The sequence below is a fragment of the Parus major genome, chromosome 8, assembly GCF_001522545.3.
Source record: "Parus major isolate Abel chromosome 8, Parus_major1.1, whole genome shotgun sequence".
NCBI classification, from domain to species: domain Eukaryota; kingdom Metazoa; phylum Chordata; class Aves; order Passeriformes; family Paridae; genus Parus; species Parus major.
In genome coordinates, this window is record NC_031777.1 from 3,621,096 (window position 1) to 3,643,564 (window position 22,469).

The following is a 22,469-nucleotide window of genomic DNA, read 5'->3' on the forward strand; positions in this document are numbered from 1 at the left end:
TACTCTTTGGAATATGTCATACTAAGAATAATGTCTTGCCAGACTAGTAACTTTGTATTTGGACAATTTCATAGTCTGTTGTAAAGCTGAAAGTATAAAACTTTGTTTTGTCCTTGCAGAATGTGTTATGCTTAAGCTTTCAGTGGACTTAACTCAGCAAATGCTTCTGGTCACAGGCCACATTGCTGCTTGTCTGTAAATTTTTACTGGGAGCTGAGGAGAGTCATGTGGATTTCCAGGTCTCCATGTATTTATTACATTTATGTATCTCAGTGAACCAGACTTGGACTGGAGCTGAGTTTCCATCAGGAGCCCTCACCTAGAGGAGAGTGTGTGTGTTTGGGCCTTGCAAGGCTGGGTTTAGGCTCTGTGGGTGTTTGAGTGGTACACAGCTGCTGAATAAAAGCAGGTGAGGAGATGATGTCCTTGCTTAGGTGTAAACAATTGTCAAGTCTGTGGCTTCAATTGCTTGAGGTGAGCGAAGCCAGCTTGCTGACTGACTAAAAGCCTGGAAGGTATTGCATGTGGCACAAAGAAGGGAAAGGAAATGTTGTCTGGTGAGAGGGGACATCTCCTTCTGGCCCTTTCAGGTGTAGCCCTCAAATTGACTGCAGTTTATGGTGTAATCCAAGGTAAGTATCACACCTTTGGGAGAAAGTGATACCTTTATACCAGGTGCTTGCTCAGTACCAGGAGTAAATCTTGCTCTGGTCATAACAGGTTTTTTCCAAGCCAAATACTTAATGACAATGTTTAAATTGGCAAGTGACAAATTAGCAACTAGCATGAGAATTATCTTGATACCTTTTAGTAAAACATTTTGTATTTAGTTGAAGGGTGAAATGATCATTGTCCTTCATTGTTCTTCTAATTGTGACAGAACAAGTAGGAATGGTTTGAAAGTGAAAGAGTGTGGGTTTAGGTATTAGGAAGAAATTGTTCCCTGTGAAGGTGGTGAGGCTCTGGCCACACCGGAGAAGCTGTGGCTGCCCAGAGAAGCTGTGGCTGCCCATCCCTGGGAGTGTTCAGGGCCAGGGTTGGCAGGGCTTGGAGCAGCCTGGTCTAATGGAAGGTGTCCTTGCCTGCTCTATTTTATATATGTTCTCAGTGTGCTCCTTTTTGAAGGCAGGGGAAGGGGAAGGGTTGCATTCACACAGCAAATAAGGAAAACTGGGGAGGAAGAGATAAGGGGGGAAGCTAACGTTCTGTATTTCAGGGGTACATCTTGGGTTATACCATTTTTTTAAATGCATTACAACACCTGCCCATGGCAGGGGGTGGAATGAAATAATCTTTAAGGTCCTATCTAACCCAAACCACTTTGTGGTTCTGTACTCAGTGCTTGCAAACTAGTTATACCTTGCCTGAAACATATTAGAGGAACATAATAGTGTTGCTTTGAATAATGTAGGTCTCTGACTGACATCAAAATACCTCCTGCTCTTGTTTTGCATTGTTTCAAAATAACAGCTTTGTCTTGAATGTGGTGTGTGTGCACACTTACATTAATCTGTGCATTTGAACTTCTTGCCTGGTGACTTCTGAATTGTGTAGCACACCAGCAAAGATAGTTCAGGTTCCTGTCTGGAAAGATTGTCATTTATCTTGGTGGTGGTGCAGTGCAGATTGATTTAGACTTCTCCCATTCTCTTATCCACAGCAATTGGAGCAGATCCAGAAGGAGCTAAGTGTTCTGGAAGAAGATATTAAACGAGTAGAGGTGAGGTACCCAGACATTATTCTGACTCTGGCAATTTTTCATTTTCATCAAGCTGTCTGCTTGCTGTGAGGCTGCTGGGTTAAATTTATGGCATTTAAGTCAGTAATGGGAAAATGAACAGATGATGCTCTTTCTTTAATTTGTTCATTTAGCTGATGTGTGCAGGCTGCAGTTTGGTAGCTCTTATATAATAATTTCTTTATGTTGGTAGTAAGTATTTCAGAGTACTTGCTAGAAATCAGCAGCTGGTATATTGATCAGAACTTGAGATTTTTCTGTGTTGCTGGCTGTTTGCACAGCCTGTTTAAACCTCAGCAGTGTGCAAGTCTTAAAATGGAGAGCTGTTGGGGACTCAGAAGAGGGTTGTTACACAGAGACTGGGCAGGACCAAAACCAGCTTCTGCTGCATGTCAAATCTGATTTCTGCTACCTCCTGGCATAGTTCTCTTAATTCCTTAATGATGGGAATCTCTTGACATTTTTGCTGAGAATTATTCTCCAAGAATTTGGAACCTGACAGTGCAATCTTTCTGTCTTCACTGAGTCTTTAGGTTGCTCTTGGTCCTTTCCTCTAACCATTCTAGTGTATAATCTTGCAGTAGGAAGCTGTTGTTTCAGGAATACATCAGACTGACACCTCTCAAAATATAATTCCATTAAAGCTTCTTGGGAATCAGTTTGCTGGTTTGCTTCTCACTTCTTGCTTATCTTGAGCAGTGAGCCTGTGTTCCCAACTACCTCCCAAGAAACCTTTTAGATTTCTTCATGCAGTTAATATGTGTGCTGATGAATTAGCAAGATATAAGTATGACTGACAACTGCAAGAATTTCCATTTATCTGATAGCAATTAGGAATTTTTTCAGACCTCTTTTCCTAAATGTTTCTCAGCTTTTGTGAAATAAATACACCTTAGCATGTTTTCTTCAAACTGGTAAAATAAGTATTGAGATCTAGGAGTAAGTATTCCCATAATCTGTGGGATCTCTCAGAGAGCATTCAGCTACCTGTTTCTCTGCTCTTTCATCAGGCATTTCAGTGGGCTGCAGCTGGGGTGTACTCCTGGGGTATGATGGTGACCTTGGCTCTGACCTCTAAAGCCTGGGATCTCTCTTCTCACAAATACCTTTCTTTCTACCTACCAACTAATAGGCACATAGTGGGAATTTGAAAGCTCAAGTAATAATTGTCCTAAGAACACTTTGCCCCTCAACTAATGAGCTGCTGCATCCTGCATAGCTTCCATTTCCCAAACAGATGAAAGACAGTCTCATACTGGGTGCACAGCAGTGACTTAGTCTGGGAGGGACAAAGCCAAGTCCATGTGCAAAGTTTCTCTTGTGCAGTTGTCCCACAGAGGACTGACAGATCCTCTTTTATGTCTGTGGCACCACCTTTGCCCTGTTGTCTTGTGACTGTTGCCATGACCCATATCCAGCTTTACTTTCCAGTTGTGAGGGCTGTCAGATAAGTTTGTATGTATCTCAAAAATGCAGTTACAGCTTGCTTGTTCTGCCATGTTTAAGGGAGATGCTGGGTTAGAGGTAATTGGATGATAACCAAATCTGTTGAGTTTTTAAGAGTATAAGCTCCAAAACTGCCACTCTTGAAGCACAGAGCACCACAGCTGTAGGACTTTTGAAACCCAGTTTGAATGATAACTGAAAAAAAATTGAAGAAAATTAGTGTTTTGTCAGGTATATTAAAGAGTTTTGGATAGGAGTTGATTATCTGCATGGAAAAACATCAGTATTCTGTGAACACATATATTAGGCATACATGTTCTGTCAGCTCTGATGTAACATGGCTTTCTGTTTCAGGAGATGAGTGGCCTGTACTCCCCTGTCAGTGAGGACAGCACAGTGCCCCAGTTTGAGGCTCCCTCACCTTCACACAGGTATGGAGCTTGCAACTCAACTTGCCTTTCAAGCTGTACATGTTACACTCTACTTGCTAGTGCTTTCCAGGCAGTACCCAAAACACAAGAAAAAACAGGTTTTGAGTGCTGTACAGTATTTTCCTATTGTGTTTCTAATTGGTATAAACTTTATGTGAACAAAGAAGTGAAGAAAAAGCCATCTGAGCCTGCATTTGGATGAAAAATCTGATCTGAATCAGATGCCATGGAAAACCGATGGCTTTAAATGTCATGTGAATTAGTAAACTTGAGTCATAAGCCTTTGCTATGAAATAAAATATTGCTGTTATTTATGTGCTACCTTTTCTGAACATTATGTAGTTCTGCTTGGCATATGAAGGGTCTTAATTTTGTATGATACTGGAGTGCTCTGGCTTCCCCAATCAGCATGGATAGCTGAAGGTATGGGCTCAGATCAAAATGTAAAATGTACAGCCTGTTGATTCTGTTTATCTGCTGTCTGTTTTGATTTAATGAAATACCTTTCTAATAACATAATTTCATGTGTATTTTTGTCTGGAATATTGCATAGTCTGGTTTCTTGATGACAATATTGCAGCTGCTTCTTGTATCCAAGTTGTAAGTGCCAGAGTTTAAAGTGCCTTACTTTACAGATGTGTCTTTTGCTTTAATTTCAACAGGGCCGAGTTATGTTATTAAGTGATCATCTCTCTCTCTTAGAAGTAGAGCTCTCTAAACTGTCATTTTCTGTTATAAAATTGTACTGGTAGATATTTTTGCAGTTAGCTGCTCTAAACCTAATAGCCCAGAAGTAAAAAAGATCAGATTTCTTCCCTGAGAGAGACTTAAACACGGTGCTGTGGTGAGGAACCCAGCAACATTTGTTGGAATTTCCTACTGAGATGCTACTTCTGGACACAGAGACCAATATCTCTCATATTTCTATGAAGCTCTGGCTGCCCTGAGGGAAAGGACAGGAATATGGTCACAATGAATGAGAACACATTTCTAATTCAGCTCTTCACTGCTTCTTCACTTCTTTTTGGGTGCAGATTTGTTTCTTGATATGGGGTATTGCTGTTTTGCCAAGAAGCAGTTTTGTGAAACTGATGAGATTCTTGTCAGGTTCTACTACTTTTCTGGTTATTGGCTATTAAATAGATTGGTTTTGCTCTATGGTACTGATGCTTGGGGTAAACTTGAGCAATGATCAGGCTCACTTTGTTAGATGTTGGATGCCTTCAGGCCTAGAAGCCTTTCTCTTTTAACAGGAGATTGTACTTATTGGTAGAAATGTATCTCTATTACTTGAGCTAAGCTAACAAACAAGCCCCCAAAGAACTTTTTTATCTGCTGAAGGCTGGAATAAAATTTAAAGCCTAGGAGTTTGAGTAAAAGAGTTGAGGGGGGAACAGTCTGCAGTGAGAACTACACTGGTTTCAGTCTACTAAGAATTTCCTAATAATCCTTTCTGCCTATTTATTTCATGTCCTAGGGGTCAATCAGTCTCAGTTCTTGCATTTGAAGATGTAAGATAGTATAAAATGAAATTGTAATGATCTTTGGATTGATGTGCTTCACCTGGGGTCTGGTTGGAGCCATGATGGGTGCAGAGACCATGGGCTCTTTCTTTACCTGCCTGTCTGGCTCCATCTTGCCTGGGTCTCGAGCTTTGGGGTTTTCCTCCTGGTTCAACATGCCAGGGGTGTGATATAATAGGATATTTAGGTGTTTTCTAGGGAATGTGGGTTTGCCTTTTTCTCTCTGCTTTAGAAGATCCCTTATCTTTTCTTGATGTTCCTGCGTTAAGAAGTAGCTTTGAGTGGTAGAAGAGAAATCAGTATGTGAAGGAAGTGTCTGAACAGGCATGAGTTGTTGCCAGAAGTTACTCCTGTAACTTCTACCCACTTCCTATTTTTATATAGTTTTATATAATTCAATTGCATTGCTGTGAATTACCATAAATGAGATTCCAGGAAGGTCTACCACTTGAAACTAATTCTATTTTCAACATTAAGTGTAAGTTTTGAAGAATATCTCAACCATATTCCTCCTTGGCAAGATTGCTTCAGAACAGCTGATATGAAATGTGCTGATTTTTTTCATTTCTCTTAACTGAAATATTTAATCTTCAGAGTGCATTTTAGAAATGCCATGAACCACTAAGAGTGAAATACAAATATAGGTTGGGATGGATTCACTTCCATGTTAAAATTATATTGAACTTGCAGAGACTCTTTAGCTTATCAGTGAATTAAAATGGTGTATTTAAATTGAAATATAACTTAACATACTTAACACACTGTTAATGAAATGTAATTGTATAGCACTTTGGTAATGTGCCTTTATAAAGAGTACAAGGTTATCACAGACTAGTGCTGAGAGGAAGAAAACTTCTTTAGCCTTTGAATTTAAAGTTCAAGAAAATAGAGTTCTTTGGAATTCAGTTTTATCTGGTCTCTGGTGACTTGCCCTTATTCATCTGCTCTAAATCTAAATCACAGGTCTGCTTCATTAATTTTCTGTTTCTTTTCATTGTTTGTAGCTTTTTCCTCCCCATTCTTAATATCTTCAAAATGTGAAATTACTTTGCCTTCCCCCAGCTTCCTTCAGAAGCTCTTTAGCAAAAAAACCTAGCACAGCTATGATGTTCAGTACATCCTTGGCTGCAAGAAACACATGTTTTCTCTAGTGCCTACGCAGGCTGTGATGAAACATTAAATTGGGTAATAGCACAGTGCTTGTTTACAGTGTTGCCTATTGCTTGGTTCCTATACTAATAGAGAACAAGAGGGGAAGAATAAGGGAAGAGAACAAATAGTTCTGTGTATGGCTTTTCTGAACGGGTGTGTGTGTTATTCTTGCTCCCAGTAAATGGTGCAAATAGGAGATAGGAATAAGCAACTTCTCTGTGATGCTATCCGGGACTAATGGCAATAACAAACTATGCCTAATAGGAGTCTGAGGGAAAATTCTGATCTAGAAATGAGTTGCTTGGTAACTCTGGTTCAGTTATTGAAATCCTCATCTTCCTTCCCCTCCATTTGTTCTAATTACCTCCTCCCATCCCCTCCATCCCTGTAATGGGATTTATAGTCTTTGGGTTGCCTTGGTTGTTGTTGTTGTTCGGGGTTTTTAAATGTCATATCAGTGTAGCTGAATTTTCAAACTGAACCTAATGTTACATCTTTTAAAAAAGAACTTGGAGGGCACCTCTGTAATTTTCTGAGAACTTGCTTCTTGTTTATTAAAAGGAAAAATGATCAAGCATACATAAGTTAATTCAGCTATAGGCACCACACAGAAAATCTTTGAATTTGTAGTCTGGGTAGGGAGATGACGTCTACATTCTTAAACACTTTACATCACCAGACAACCTGCAGCAAAACGAGACCAGACACTCTGTGTGACAGTCTGTGTGTTCTGCTGTTAATTGCCACTGTACCTGTCTCAGAGTGGAGTACTTCTTCATTGCTTTCTAGCTGAATGTGTTATTCCTGCAGTTCTGGCAGGATCTGCTGTCCATGCTTCATTATTTTATGCAGCCGCATTCTAATTTAAAGTTCATTGTCCCCAGCCATGCCTGAAATGGCTCTGCTGTTTTCTCCCTTACAATAGCTTCTGCAAATTATTTTTATCCCTCAGATTTTCTTTGTTTGCAGCTTTTGTCTTGCCTGGAACAGAAGTCCAATCAATCTCATTTTCCAAGTTAATTTTTTAAGACTCATCAGTAGTTATGTCTCATCTTCTATTTCCACTTCCCTCCACTTCTAGGGGAGCTTGAAAACTTTCAGAGAAATATTTAAGCACTGGTACCATTGATTCATTCTTGCAAACTTACAGGTGCCCTGCCTGGCATTTCAACCAAACCAATTTGTTTGTGGCCAAGAGTCTCAAGTTTACACATAAATTCTGTTGGCTGTTACATAAGCAGGAATTGTTACAATTATCTTTGACAAAACCAAGACCTACAGCAGTGTTCTCTAAGCTTTTTAAAGAAGTCTTCAGCTTTCTCAGGCAATGCTTAAAACCTAAGGTTGCCTTATAAGAAAGACTGAGAATACTGAGAAAATGATGCCAGCTAGTTTCTTCTCTGTCCAAGTCAAATGACATAGCAGAAGCAAAGTGGTTAAAAATATTTTTTTAGAAACAAATCATGGTGATTTTCATCATGTGTTCTGCATAATCAATAAAATTGTGCTCTTGTATGCTAATCTTTGCCTGTCATGGAAGTATATGAAATTTGAGTGATAAATGTGCTTTAATCTGGCTCTGGTGTTTTACTGTGGGAATTGGATTTTTTGCCTGTATGTCCAAGAGCACTGAACCAGCAGTTTCCTGCTTGGATCAGGAGATCTTTTTGCAGTTTCCAAAGCTCAATTCCCTTGAGTTTGTACGTCTGTGCTGTGTTTTGAAAACGGTGATTTAAAAGGTATGTTGTGTCATTATAGATATTATAATATGGTGTAGTATTGTCTAATAATAATAATCCTGGCTGTCAGTATTTTATTTTTTTTAGGTCATTCCTGTATTTTCTTAATGGTCTGTTTAAACTAGTGTGTGTCTTGCACTGATTTATCTAGTTTTTCCCTTTCCAGTGTTGATTCAGATGCCAGAGCATTAAAATCCTCTATTTTCTCTTTCTTTTTTTAAGGATTTGAAAACCGGTGGTAGCATGTTATTTTCAGAATGTCTTCTACTGCGTATTTCATACAGAAGATATGATTTTGCAATTTAATTAGAAATTATTTGACTGCACTACACATAATTGTGTGTGACAGCATTCTGCTCTAGGAAAAGCCTGTATTTAAAAAAAAAAAAATCTCTCCTAAAATCCCAAACAAAATAAAACCTTGTGTTCCCTATCTGTAAAATGGATTTCAAAGGCAAGTATGCTGCAGAGTGTCAAGGAGGGAATAGCAAAGAGGTTAAAAATGATAAAGGATGGCTGTGTAGTGATTTAAGCAGACAATTTCTTTTATTTTTGCAGTAGTATTATTGACTCCACCGAGTATAGCCAGCCTCCAGGCTTCAGTGGCAGTTCTCAGGTAAGGTAATACATAAATGTCTGCATGGGGGGAGAGTGGATGTGGAGGTTGGGCAGGGTTGAGGTGCACCTTCATCCATCTCCAGAGCCTTGAAAATGCTTTTAACTGGTTGTATGGGCAACTGCAGCTGTAGGAATGATTGTGCCCGGTTGTGTGAGAGAGACCTGGTGTAATGTATTTAGACATCTGACTTTTTTCTTAAAGCTGACTCTTCCAGAAGAGGGGATATAGTTTCCTCTTCATCTCCCATGTGGCTGGCACTGGGGAAGGGAGGTAAATCCCTTTGCATTGGCTTAAATGGCTGTAGATCAAGGTTAACTTTAAAAACAAACAAAAAAAAAAATAATCTCCAGGCACAGTTGTATTGTTTGTCCTCATCAGGGCCTTTTACAAACCCTTACAAATTCATATAGAGGGTAAAAAGCTGCATATAGAAGGGAGCTGTTTGGCAGGCAGCCTCCAAACTGCCTGATCCATGGGGCCTCCTGAATTCCAAACAGCACTGCCATAGTCTTGCACCTTGGAGGGATTCAGCTGGGCTGGGGAGGTGACACTCACACCCAGCTCACAGTTCCAAAAAGGTTATACAGTTTTCACTTGGGCAGATGGACTGCTGGGCACATTCCAGCTGTGCCTTGGGTGCTCTCTGGTGATGGAGGACCATCCCCAGCACACACCAGCACAGAACTGGTAAATTAACAGGTCAATGTGCTGTTGGATCTAATTTGATATAAAGGAAAAAGCACCTGGATTTTTCAGCTGGTGCACATATATGTTTGCATACAGCTGTGTAAGTAATTGGTAATTGGAAAATTCCATGTACTAGTCTGTGGGGAAAATGCTGCTTGTTCCTGCTACTCTGGTGTTTGGAGGTTTTTGCTTGAACAGAGAGTTGTAGTTCTGTGCATTTCTGGTGGCAGGGGTAATGTAAGTGGGGGTTTTCTGTTCAGGACTCTGATGTGCTACAGTGTATTTGTTCTCCACTGGCATTACTTGTCTCAGTACTTCCTATTTCAAAGGCAAAATTAATAGCATAGTGAGCTGCTGGTGAGCTCACAAAACAAACAACCTAGACTTTCTAGTCATTCTGTATGACAGCCTTATTTGTGTGAGAATAATCTTTTTTGTCCTCAAATGTGATTTCTTGTCCTCAAGAGTGCAAGATCTGTACTCTCAAGTACAAATTTTCAAATTAAACTTTAATGTATGTTTGGATTGGGAGTTCAAAGAGAAATCTTGAAGTTAAACACTTCTGTTCAAAGGTAGTCTAATTTCAGCAGGACTTTACCATAAAAACAGTTTTAAGAATTTAAATTAAATTGTGGGGGTTTTCCCTAATTGTCAGTCACAGCAAAAAGCATATATTGGATACTGCTGGCAGTAAGAGTTATCTAGGATGGACAGCACAGCTTTCCTTTTTCAATATAATTACTTTGTGCATTGCCCACAAACATGTTGTTAGGGAAGAATTTATATCCCACAAGGCTCTAGGACAGTTCTCTTCCAGAAGATGAGCTTCAGAAGTAAATAGTAGACAAGTCACTTAGGCCCTGTGGAATTCTTCAGGTAGTATTTAATGGCAGTACCATTTTTTCTGCTAGAAATAAGGAGCTTGTGTGCAGATAAGGGGCTTTTTCACAGTTGTTAGTGGACTCTTAGAGTATCTGATGGAGTTCAGACAGTAAAATCACTCCTGATACCAGAGGAATCCAAACTGATATCTTCAGCTAGAGCAACCATAGTAGTGTTAGCCATTGAATAAAAATTGTTTGGGCATCTTTTCTATCTTTCTTAATTTTTATCTCCTGTTGCCCAGTATTGCTTAGAAAGTAGCCAGGGAGCAGGCTTCATAGAAACTGAATATCTGGTTTTGGCAAAATGTGAGCAGGTTGAAATGCTTAGTTAAGAATGGTCTGATGACTGTGGGTGAGTGCTCCTTGCTTGGTTCTCAGCACAGCTGGGTTGCCACCTGCCAAGCTGGGACCTGCTCCACAGGGATCTTCCAGGGACACACAGCAGGTGGTGGCACAGCAGGCAAACACCTGATTGATTCCATCTCATTGTGGACTGGGATCTGGCAGATCAGGCTTGGGTTTGGGTTTTGTCACTAATTGTGGTTCAGGCAGCTTTCCTTGAGACTGAAACAACTGTGCTTTGCTTGAAGTTGTCTTGAGCCCAAATCACTAATGATGTGCTGAGAGAGACTGGAGATTTGCAGGGTGGTGCACAAAAATTACAGAAGAGGCTATAGAAGTGTTCTATTAAGCATTTTTTGAGGATGTAAAATTGTAGAAAATGGTACTTAAAAAGTATTGATGTAGAGCACTTCCCAGTGTTGTGTGTTGAGGTTGGAGCTGCTTTTGAGATGAAGCAAGCTGTGAAGACCATGGCTGCTCTCACAGGCAAGTGTGAGCCACAATGTCAGTGTGTGGGAAGTGGTGGCTTGGAGTTTGCTTTTTTTCCTAAAATGTTAGATTGCTTTTCATACAGGTACAAACAAAATTTGAGTGGGCTATAAACTTATTTGTTCTCGTTAGCTTGGTGGGTGGCTGTAATGAGAACAGGCTGTTCCCCTGCATGGATTGAGGGGGAGTTGTACACGAAGTGGGTTTTGTTAGTGCCACTAAGTAGTATGATGGGCCTTGTACTTGCTCAGGGATGTTGTCATTAGGGAGCTTGATGGGTCTTAAATATTTTTAAATTTAGCTTTGAGGATGTGGTATGTGAGACTTCTTAAATAGAAGCTAAAGCAAGGAGCTCTTTGTGTTTCTTATGTAGTAGAGGGTTTCATTCCGTTCTATCACTCGTGATTAAAATGGTGAGTAGTGCATTTCCTGAGTTTACTTCAGCAGGAAAGATTACTTGTGTAGTTAAAATCCTTTGCTCCTACATCTCACTGTTACTGTTTGAGTAGTTTGGGAAATGGTGGCTTTACTGATGAGCTTCAGGAACTTCTTTTCAATTAACCTTTAAACTTGATGCTGTCTTTTGCTTCTGTTTTATTTGCTTAGTTTTACAAAGAGTTACTGAGCTGCTTCAAAAGAAGTAATTCAGTAACTAACTCATTAAAATAAACGCCTCCTTTTCTTCTAATGAGCTGTCTGCCAGGGATCTGGGGAGTATTTGTTGTACAGTCTGTTTGACTTGTGAAGCTGGAAGTTGGCCTGTGCTGTCTGTCTGTGTAAATGCAAGACAGGACTCCCCAAGGGTTGGGATTGCCTGTCCTGTGTGTGAGGCCAGAAACACTAAATTTACTAAGGTTCAGGAAACAAAAACTGTCTAAAAGCAGGGATTTGTTTTTATGTTTAAGGGTACAGCATAGGACCCTGAGAAATAATTGTTGACAGTGCCAAGATTCTTGATTTATTGCTGTTTTACTCTTAAAACCTGTCATGTATATTGTATAATTGTTTATAATTGGGTAAAATTTATAGAGGTGAAACCCAGGCCTGGCTTTTAACTTTCTGAAGCGTTCTCCCTTCTCCACTCAGACCAAAAAGCAGCCGTGGTATAACAGCACGCTGGCCTCGCGACGCAAGCGCCTCACAGCTCATTTTGAGGACCTAGAGCAGTGCTATTTTTCCACCAGGATGACTCGGGTCTCAGGTGAGTTCTCATGTGGTGTTCCACTTCTGATGTCAGGTACCTCTTGTAGAAAAGCTTTGCTTTTGAGAGAGCAGCTTTGACATCTTCCATGCATGGGAATGTGGCTGTCCATATCTGTGTTACTCAGATCATCCCATTTTGCTGTTCTCAACCAATCTTTGAAGTTGCTAAATTTGGAAAACTTAATCCTGTCACTTTGGAGGGGCACATGTATTGCTTTGTAATCCCTTAGTGTGAAGGGCAACACGCACAATAAACAATTTCTCTGGTGCCTGTTCTGAAGATGCAAATGCCTGAAAGCAGAGAGAGTGACTGAGTTGTCTTTCCACTAGATGTGGTATAAATCCAGTAGTTAAAAACATTGCTATTGAAATGCTACAGAGGTATAAACATAAATGCATACATTCTTCTGTATTTAGCATGCAAGAGGGCACTTGGAGGTTATCCTTTGTTATCTCGATTGTGTCTTGGTTAACAAATGGTTTGGACTATAGAAGCTGAGTGTGCAGCAGGGCTGTTGTCCCATGGGGCACACCTTGGATTTAAGGCTTGTTGTCTAGAATTAGAAGCTGTTTTCAAAATTGCCTAGATTGCCTCATTCATAATTGAGTAACAGCGTGACAGCAGCTAGAGTAATTGTTGCCTAGTGGATGCATGGGTCTTAATTACACACAAGATTCTCTTAAGAAATGAGAGGGTGAAATAACTGTCTTGAGGGTGAGGAGGGTTGTTCTGTGGCCCCTCTGGAGGAGAAAACCAGCTTGGCAAGAAAAGCTTCAGGCAATGGACTATGGCAGGCAAGAGATTTGCAGTGCCAAGCCTTGAGCTGCATCCCATATAGAGTGTGACAGACTGCAAGGCAAGCAGCCAGCCCTCAGGGAGTGGGAGACACCACTTGGTGATGAGAGGAAACCAGGCACAGGTTGCTGCAGCAGAGTATCTTTACTTACAATCTGGGAAGGCAAGGACCATCCTCCCAAGGCAGGATTGCTGGGGTACAAACCTCTTTTTTTTTCTCTCACCATGAATTTATTTTTAGTCTCTTTAAAATAAATTAAAAATAATTAAAAAAATTAATTAATAAATGGCTCCAAATATAAAGGCTGCAGGATGTCTTAGGGGAGTTCAGTCTTAGAAGTATTTACATCTCCTACCTAGTTCAGAGCATGGACTGGCTCAGTTCTCATTGTGCACAGCAAAATGATTTTAACAAGGAATGCAGCCTGTTGGGAGGTTACTTCGATATCTGAAAGTCTGGAGAAGCACATGGCATGTGTCCAGTCAGATCCCTGTGATGTGCTAGCAGGTGCTTTGCAGAATGCAGTTCTTCACAGCTCACACTGAGATGTTTTCATGCAGAGCTGTCTTGGTGATGCATAACTGTGTTTATATAAAAATAAAACTTATTAACCAAGGATAACAAATGGGGCTCTTCCCAGCATTCCCTTGTAGAAGGCATCTTTCTTCATAATTGGAACTATAAATATGAATGCAGTGAAAATGGTTTTTTGTATTCGTATGTGTCATTTGCACCAAGAGCAGAGGATTTGCAAGTACAGGTTTTCTCCTAAATAAGGGATAACCTATGATACTTGATTAAGTTTTCCTCTCCTAAGTCATTCCTGCCTTTTGACACATTTTAAATAGGATTTAATGTAGATTTAAAGCTTTTTTTGCAAGAAGTGCCTCTGACTGTTTGAGTAGGGAGTGGAGACATAATATTACTGTAATTATCAAATGGCCTTGCTCTTTGACGGGGAAGGTGTCTTGAGAAATAATATTCGATTTTACAGGCACACATAGAGAATAAATTATAGGAGGACTTTGTGCTTGATCTCTAAATCAGGGAAATAGAAGGGTAGCAGCTATTTGTCCCTATCTCAGTGCTGAAGGAGAAAACAGTCTTTGAAAAACACTGATGTTTGTGTTGCTTCTTGAGCTGTTTCCTGTAGTGGTCAGGTGCTGATGATGTTAATTTAGAGCAGCACTTTGTTCATTTTGCCCCTTTTCATCCCTCTGACATGGATAATGTATATGCTAGTACCCCTAAGCATGCTAATTACTAGCCTTCACTGTTCCTTTATAGGATCAAACATTAAACAGTGCATATGAGGGACACGTCAAAATGTCTTATAAGTACAGAGGCAATAATTTCTGATGGCAAGGAATTACCAGAGTGCAGAAATGATTATTCTCTGTGTTTTTCCACAAGAAATCACAGCTGGATTTTGCTTTTATAGATCAACCTCTCTTTTTTCGCCCTGGTATTTCCAAGCCATTCTAATGAATGGATCTTGTTATTTCCTTATGCTGCTGATAAGGCTAGGTTAAGTAGTGGATGGAATTTGATCCCTGTTGTGTGTGTCTGTGGGTGGTTTCTGTGCTGCTGCAATGGATGCTGGGGTGGAATGGGAGACAAGGTGTGCAGTACCTGTAAACCAGCAGTGTTAGCTGTACTTCCCCTAAAATGCACTGGTGCGAAAACAAAGTGAGAGTGGAAGCATTAGAGAAAGGATTATGAGAATTGTTGCAAATTTGGGGGTTCATTACGAAGTCTGAAGACACTACCTAATGCTTAGCTGTGTATACCTGATCATACTGGGAATCCAGATTTGCCTATGAGGCACTGCTGCAAGTTAGGAATTTTTCCTTATTTACAAAATAAAATGTAAATGGTTTAAATAAAATTGTTTCTACCAAGAAAAGTTAGGACTTCTGAGAATTCAGTGAATGACTTTCAACTATCTACACTGCAATTTACTTTTAAGTTTTGTAGTAAACTGTTCCATTTCCCACAGAATATTTATCATCATTATTCAAGCTGGCTCAATTTCACCTTGTCTGCTGAAGGTCATAATTTTCACAAAACTTCTAGTTCAGGGAGCCTTTTGGTTTCATGCTTGTCTTCTTTCTCCAGCCCTGAAATGATTCTCCCTTAGCTCTGGTGCTTTTGGAATAACAAGAGAAGTATTTTTTACTAAAAGTATTTTGAATGTAATTGACACCAAATGTAGACATACCATAATAGAACAGGGAAAAGAATATACATTCACCTCTGTTGAAAACCAGACATGTCCTTTGCAGGGCATCCTGACATGCTTAAAAGTTTTCTGTTAATAATCTGCATGGCCCACGGGCTCTGAATGTGAACACAATAAATGAGCTTACAAAATTGTGTTTGACTTCTAGTCAGAGTCTCAGCATTAGGTTCACCCAGGATTGCAGTGGAGAGACTTCATTTGTGCTCTAGAAAGCTCATAATGCCTTCAAAGAATGCTAGAGATGAGAGAGAGCCTGGTTTTGACCAGGAATCCTCCCCAGATAACAAGCATAGGTAGCATCACATAGGGATGTATATCTTGATTTTTTTTTTGTGTTTACTGTTGAGTTTACCTTCTTACTCTGTTTCTGCCCCCTCCAATGTTGCTGCCTCTTTCTTCCTAGATGACAGCAGAACCACCAGCCAGCTGGATGAGTTTCAGGAGTGTCTGTCCAAGTTCACACGCTACAATTCTGTCCGACCGCTGGCAACGCTGTCCTACGCTAGTGACCTCTACAATGGCTCCAGCATAGTGTCCAGGTAGGAGACACTGTGGTTCTGACAGCACATCATGTGGGTGTGGGCTGCTGAGGCTGAGTTAATAATGCATTTTAAGCAAGTTATTGTTGGTATGTATGCAAAAAATATATATTTTCCTAAAAGTTTTGCCAGTGTGTGACGATTTTGTGACTATCATGGATCTGTGGAGGCACTCAGGTACCTCAGTATTCCTTACTGTTCCTGTTGGTGTTGGCCCAGACCCAATCCAGAATCTTTGAGGTGCCTCTATCAGCAGCTGTTCTACAAAACCTGTTGTCTTCATGTTAGCTTGGTTGTGTTTAAGTGATGCAGTTCTAGCATCTCAAAAATGAACCATCTTGTCCAGTAGTCTTAAGAATCTGTGGTGGTTTTACATTTTGTTGATCAATCCAGTCACAATAGCAAATATAAAAAAGCTGAGTTGTTTTTAGCTGTGATTGCTTGAAGTCTTGGGCTTTGGAAGTTGTTTGTAGTGCTGAACATAAGCGAGGCAGTGGCTGTGGTAAAGCCAATGTAACATTTCTGTTCTTGCCAACAGTTCCTCTGTATCCCTGCTGTGCAGGGTGGTCATGTCCAGTGTGCTGCTGCTCATCTGAGCCTCCTGTGGACCAGTTCTGACACATAACTGGTGAAATGATTTTGACTGCTTTTCAACAGAATCAGTTTCTTCTAGTTCAGGCCCATGAACCAGCTACCTCAGGGATCAAGGCTTAGCCCTTAGGCTATAATTATAGAGAGCACAGGAAGAGAATGGGAATTGCCACAGCCCTAACCTTAAACTGGTTTCTCTCTACCCTGGGGGTTTTGCTTATTTGTGGTAGTTTGTCTTTGGAGCTCCTTGGGGTGGAAAAAAGGATGGAACATGTTAACTAGGATATCTCCTCTGCATGGTGTATGTTCACAACCTGTCTGAGCTTCTTGCAAGCACATTTCATTAATTTAAATGTTTGTTTACAGCAGTCTCTTGAGAGAAGTATCCATCCCTGTTTTAGATATAGGGAGTAGGAAATCCAAAGAGACTGTACATGAGGTCTTGGAAAAAACATGTTGACAAGATAAATTAAATTTGGGTTTTGTGACTTTTCATCTAGTGCCTTACAAAGGGGCCACATGGAGAGTGACAGAAGAGCTTGAATTTTTGGTGAGGGACCCCAAGAAATTTGCACTATGTGAAGAAATTGGAGGCATGGTGTAGCACAGAACACATTTTGTTTAAAGCAGCATTGATTCCTTAACTACTGCAATATGTAGCAGGAATGTATAATGTCCGACTTAGCCAGAGGTCAGAGCACAGCAATCAGGGATCTGACGTGTATTTAACCTGCACTGATTGGGTTCACACCAGCTGCAATGAAATGCAGATGGGAATCTCACTGCAATGTAGACAAACTTTCTCAACTACCAGATTCAGTATGGAATGGATTTTGCTCCTTTGCCCTTTCTTCTTGACATTCTGCAAGAGCAGCATTTTTGTGGTATTTGGTTAGAAAATGCTGGAAGGACAGTAAATCACACTCGTGTTTGAAGGCATTCTAATTCTTGGATGAAATACAAGTTTGCAAAGAATGTGTGTTACTGTTACAATGAAGATACAGTGAAGCCTTCTTCTAGCCAGTCCTAGAATTGGTGATTAAATGTATTTTACTGAAAAATAACTTGGTTTCCAAGTTGATGTTCTCCCCTGCTCATGCTTTTTGTTTATCAAAGCATTTAAGAAATTTTCAGGGGTTTTAGCATGTAGGCTGGGGAAGACAGTTCACATCTGAGCACATCCTGAAGTGCTTTGGTAAAGTGGCTTTGCTGATTTGTGCTGCTGCCATTGTTCTTGTTGGCTCCTAGCTATTCAAACAGTTCCTGTAAAGTCAGAATTTGTTAATCAAGAATTTACAATTAGTATGTGTTGGGCAACACAGTTTAGTGTTCACCTTTTTTTTTTTTTTTTCATTTAAACTAATAGCCTCAAGTTCAGAGTCTGTGAAACTAAATAAGAGCCTTTTAGGTGTTCATGCAGGTTTCACAGATGAGCCAAATTAAGGTACTTAAAAAGTGAAATTGTGCTTTTAAAGTGCTGTGAAAAGTTTTATTGTTCAGTTCAGTACACAGATCTTTCAAGGTTTTCCTGGGTATGCAGTAAGAAATGGTGATGAAATGGCAGAAGGTTAAGTCTTGGTGTTTAGCTGTTGAGACAAATGGATTTAAATACAGAGTTAATACAAGACTGATACATAAGGAGTCTTAATAAAATTGTTAGGAAGTATTTTAAAGGGGTATTTTAAGTATACTTAGGAATAAAAATAGTAGTGACCAGAAGTTAAATTTCCTTAAGTTTGCTTGTTTTCTTTTTATAAATAATCTGCTGTTACAGATAGACGGAATACAAGAGTGTTTGGTTTGATTGGTTTAACCCAACATGAAGTTCACAGACAATTCCTAAAGATCTGCTGGCTTAAACAGCTTATTTTTTTTTAAGATGTATTACCTTTAGCTTCAGAAAGGAAAAATATTTAAATATTCCTTATCTGCAAGACATTGATGTTTAGAAGTGAAATAAAATTAGGTTTATGCTAACAGGGTGAAAAGTGTAATTAAAGACTGTGTACAAATAGGCTGAAAAAATCCTGAAACTGGGTAGCAGCAATACCCTCCTGAGAGCCTTGTGGTAAGAATGTTTATGGATGTCTGGACTGACTGTGGACTAATAAAGTACTGTAAACATATGTATGATATGTATGTTGTCTTACTAAAAAAAATCTGATTAAATGTTTAGGAACACTCCAGTTCCCTTCTGGAATGAGGAGGCAAACCAGGAAAATTTCAACCCTTTGTCCCTTATTTTCTTCAAGAATTACAGATTATCAAGAAAAATGTTTAGGGAAAGCACATTTAAGGCTTTGCCATTGCAGGTTACCCAGTTGTGCTGTAACATCAAGGGGACTTCAGCATGCTTGCAGTATGAATGTGCAAATATCTCAGTATGCTAAATGGCTTTTTAATACACTTACTTCTCTTAAGTACAAAGTATTTACAGTTTTCACAAGTATATTAAATTCTGTTAGAATTGGGCCAAGGAATAAATTTTCCATTTATTATGCCCCCAGACAGAGCAGCTGTCAGAGCTTAACTTTCCTTCTCTCTGCTGGCAGTGGCAGTAAATGTAAAGTCTTTCTTTTAAAGATGAGTCTGTAAACTGCTGCGTTAGCATTACAATGATTTATGGAGAAAATTGCTTTACCACTGTCAGAGGCCTTCAGAGAATAATGTGGCAGTCTTTCATATTTGAGAAAAAGAACAGGAAAATCCAAGAAATGTTCTACAATGAGATGACTCTCCAAAACCTGGGTATCAGAAAGCTGGTTCTCCCTGCTCCATGATTCCCAGCTCTGGGAATATGAATAGGCTCTTAGGTTTGGAGGTTTTGTGTGGGTTTTTGTAATTGACTCAGACTTCAAATGGTTCTAGATTAATTTACCATTTCTCTGGAAGATCTTAAAGTGACATTTAAAAGGTTTTGGATAGCTAACACTAGCTATATCTAAAGGCTCAGTGATTTACAGAGGGGGAAATGACTTGTGGTTTTGGCTGCAGAAGCCTTGCTCAACTCATCTGTTGAGTCATGATCCAGTGTTCAAAACCTGGATGCTACCTTTGGTTCCCATTATATTTTATTCATTGCTTGCTCATTATTCCATTGCTCCTAAGTAATGAATGAGATGTGAAGAGGTATCTCTTAGCATCCAGACAGTATCATTAAGTCTGTTTCAAGATTGCATTTTTGTTTGTGTTCTCCCTTCCAGTAGCATGACCTGAAATCCTTTCTTCAAAAGCGAGCTTAAAAGAAAAAATCCATTATGAGTGAGTTTGTCATGTGTATTCATTGAACTGTTTCAGTTTTCTGTTCCTCTTTTTACTTTGGTCTACAATTACTTGTCTGTATAAATTATCAGATCCAGACTTTAACAAGAACCTTTTAGTTCTGTATCTACCATAACAAGCTTTTTTTTTTTTTTTAATGTTTGGGCTGCCTAGGATTAGAAGAGCCATTTTATTAAGTTTGTGACCAGCAATGCTTCTTTATCTTGCAGGTAAAGATAAATGAATGAAATGTAAGTGGGTTTATCCTTTACAGGATTATGTTTGAGTGCAGTAGATGCTGCTCCTTGAGAAATGAGGAAGGCTGGATTTTACTTATAGCCTATTAAATAAACCATTTTTTAAATGAACTCTTATTTACAAGTGGCAGCTCAAAACTGTGGATTAATCCATTTTATTTGAACTATTCCCAAAAGTAGAAGGGAGAGAGAAATGCTTGATAAGGAGACTTAAATTGCAGAATTACCAAGGAAACTTATTTGTGCTTGTCCTGTGGTTCTCTTACCTTCCTTCATCTGAACTTCTGGCCTGAAGATCAGACATTGTCTGAGGCTGAAATGAGATTTTTGTTTAATTAGAGCTGAAGTGAAGAGCCTTTCCCTTACTTTCCCATCTTTCTCTGGAGTGCTGAACTGATGTATTTCCTAATACATGACTGTGGTCTGGGTCCCTTGAGCAGAAGCTAAATGTGACTTGTACCCAGCAAAAGGGTTATGCAGGGGTCAGCTGTGATCTCTGAATTCAGAGTTCAGGGACTCTCTACCCTGGAACACAGCCCTCAGAGTCCCCAGGATGGGCTCCTGGTACCAAGAAGGTCTGACACCAGAAAAGAGCTTATTTGCTCTTATCTCCAGTCTTGACCTGAAAAGTAAACTTTCTGGTGACCACAGTGATGCTGCAGAGAGAAGTTTTTTATTTCATTGACATAGGAGCTAAAACTTAAATAACTTGAAATTGTGAGGTTAATGAATAGAAGTGGCATGGCTGCCAGTGGGACCTAATTTTTTTCCTACTAATTTCAGATGATTTGGTAGTAGGAAGATCTTTTTCCCATTAAGCTCTCTTAGTACTTGAAACCTGTCTTTATCTGCAGACAATTAGATGAGAATTTTTAGTTGAACTTCAACTTTATGAATTTTCATAAAGGATCTGTTAAAAGTATTGAGCGGTCTTTTGACAAATTTGGGAATTGATTTTTAAACAAAATGTTTTAAATAGTGTTTGTTCTTCAGGTTTGTTTTGTTTCTTTTCTTTCAATATCATGAAGGATCTACATGCAGTTTATGCAAGGAGTTTCCATTCTTGCCTTGTAGCAGTCACTGCCTGTAGCATGGGGTAATCCAGTTTTGGAGTAGGCTTCCCAAAGGGCTGGTGCAAACTCCATCCTTAGAGTTATTCAAGAACATGCTGGAGAAAGCCTTGGGCAACCTATGTCTGATCAGAGATGCTCCTGCTGTGACCAGGATGTTGGACTAGAGACCTCAGAGACTTGGGGACTGTACTTGGGATAAAGGTACAGTCTAGCTGCTGTTAGTACTAGCTGTACTTTGTTTATGAAAATGTGTCTTGAAGAATTGTTCTCAATCTTGGTAGCCAGGAAGAACCAAGATAGCATAGAGGCCCTGGAATTTGTTTTGTCTTTCTGACTGAAAGAAAGGGCATGGAAAATTACTGGGAAAACTAGCCACTAATACAATAGGCTCCAGAGCTACAAATAAATGTGCAAAGAATACAGAGATAAAAGCATGTAGAAAAGAAAGTAAAAACCAAAATGGCATCATTACCATGTGGAAATTGCCTTGCATCATTGCATCCACTCCTCTTGGTTTTTCAGGATGAAAATCTTTTCAGTGAGGCTGGAGGTAGCTGTCCTTCCATTCCTTGTGATGGTCATGTGAGAAGGGGTGTCATCAGGCAGCAGTGATGTGTCTCGGCCTCAAGAACTGGCCAGGCAAGCCACAAAAGCTGTGGCTCCAGCATCTCACACACACAATTTGCATTCCAACAGTGTTTGTAAAAGTCTAAGATGGATTTGATTTAATCCCCCCCAGTTTTATAGCTTTCATGTGGTGTTGAATGTTGATACAGTGAATTCTTGTTTCTGCTTAAAGACACAAACCTGTTATTAATAGAACATGGATTTCTGTATCTTGTTACAGTATTCTTTCTATTTTCTAGCCATATTTGTTGTAAATGCCTGAATTTTATAAGAGCTGATGATCTGAAAAACATTAGCATGCCTTTGGATTTTTTTTATTTTATTTTTTTGTTTGTTCCTGGCCAACTAGAGATATTAGCCTGTTAAATGGTAGGTAGTTGAAACAATATAATAAGGTAGTGTGTTAGAGCATGCAAAGATGTATGGTGTGGGCCTAAATGATTCTGAGAATAAACCTTACAAGCAGCTCAGCCTGGAAAAGAGGCTGGAGCTCATGATTATTAATATATCATCGTTTGCATTAATAAATACAGTTTCCAAGTCATGTTTGGGATTTATGTGCTGCATAGTTGTTTCATAGAATAAGGTAATAAATAACACAGAATAAGCTGTGAAGTGATGTTTATGTTTTCATGGGATTATATATAAGTGTGTGCATACATTTGTTCAAGTGATATCAGAACAACTTCTCTGCAAGACTGTGGAATTAAAGGTATACATAAACCATTCTTTAGAAAAAGTAAGGAAGGATGACGTTCAAAATACTGGTGAAATAAGATTCAGAATGCCATCAAAAGAAATCTCACGAAACAGTTTTGTCAGCTGGATG

At 39.5% G+C, this 22,469-nt stretch overlaps 1 protein-coding gene across 5 annotated transcripts in view; it reads left to right on the forward strand.

Annotated features, from left to right (window-relative positions):
* Positions 1–22,469, forward strand: part of COP1 (COP1 E3 ubiquitin ligase) — a 124,054-nt gene that overhangs the window by 22,137 nt on the left and 79,448 nt on the right. For all 5 annotated transcript variants that reach the window (XM_033516271.1, XM_015635745.3, XM_033516272.1 and 2 more), the window contains exons 7-11: positions 1,661–1,720; positions 3,539–3,615; positions 8,588–8,645; positions 12,137–12,251; positions 15,696–15,831. In XM_033516271.1, the coding sequence (XP_033372162.1) occupies positions 1,661–1,720; positions 3,539–3,615; positions 8,588–8,645; positions 12,137–12,251; positions 15,696–15,831 (446 nt within the window). The remainder of the gene's footprint in view (positions 1–1,660; positions 1,721–3,538; positions 3,616–8,587; positions 8,646–12,136; positions 12,252–15,695; positions 15,832–22,469) is intronic.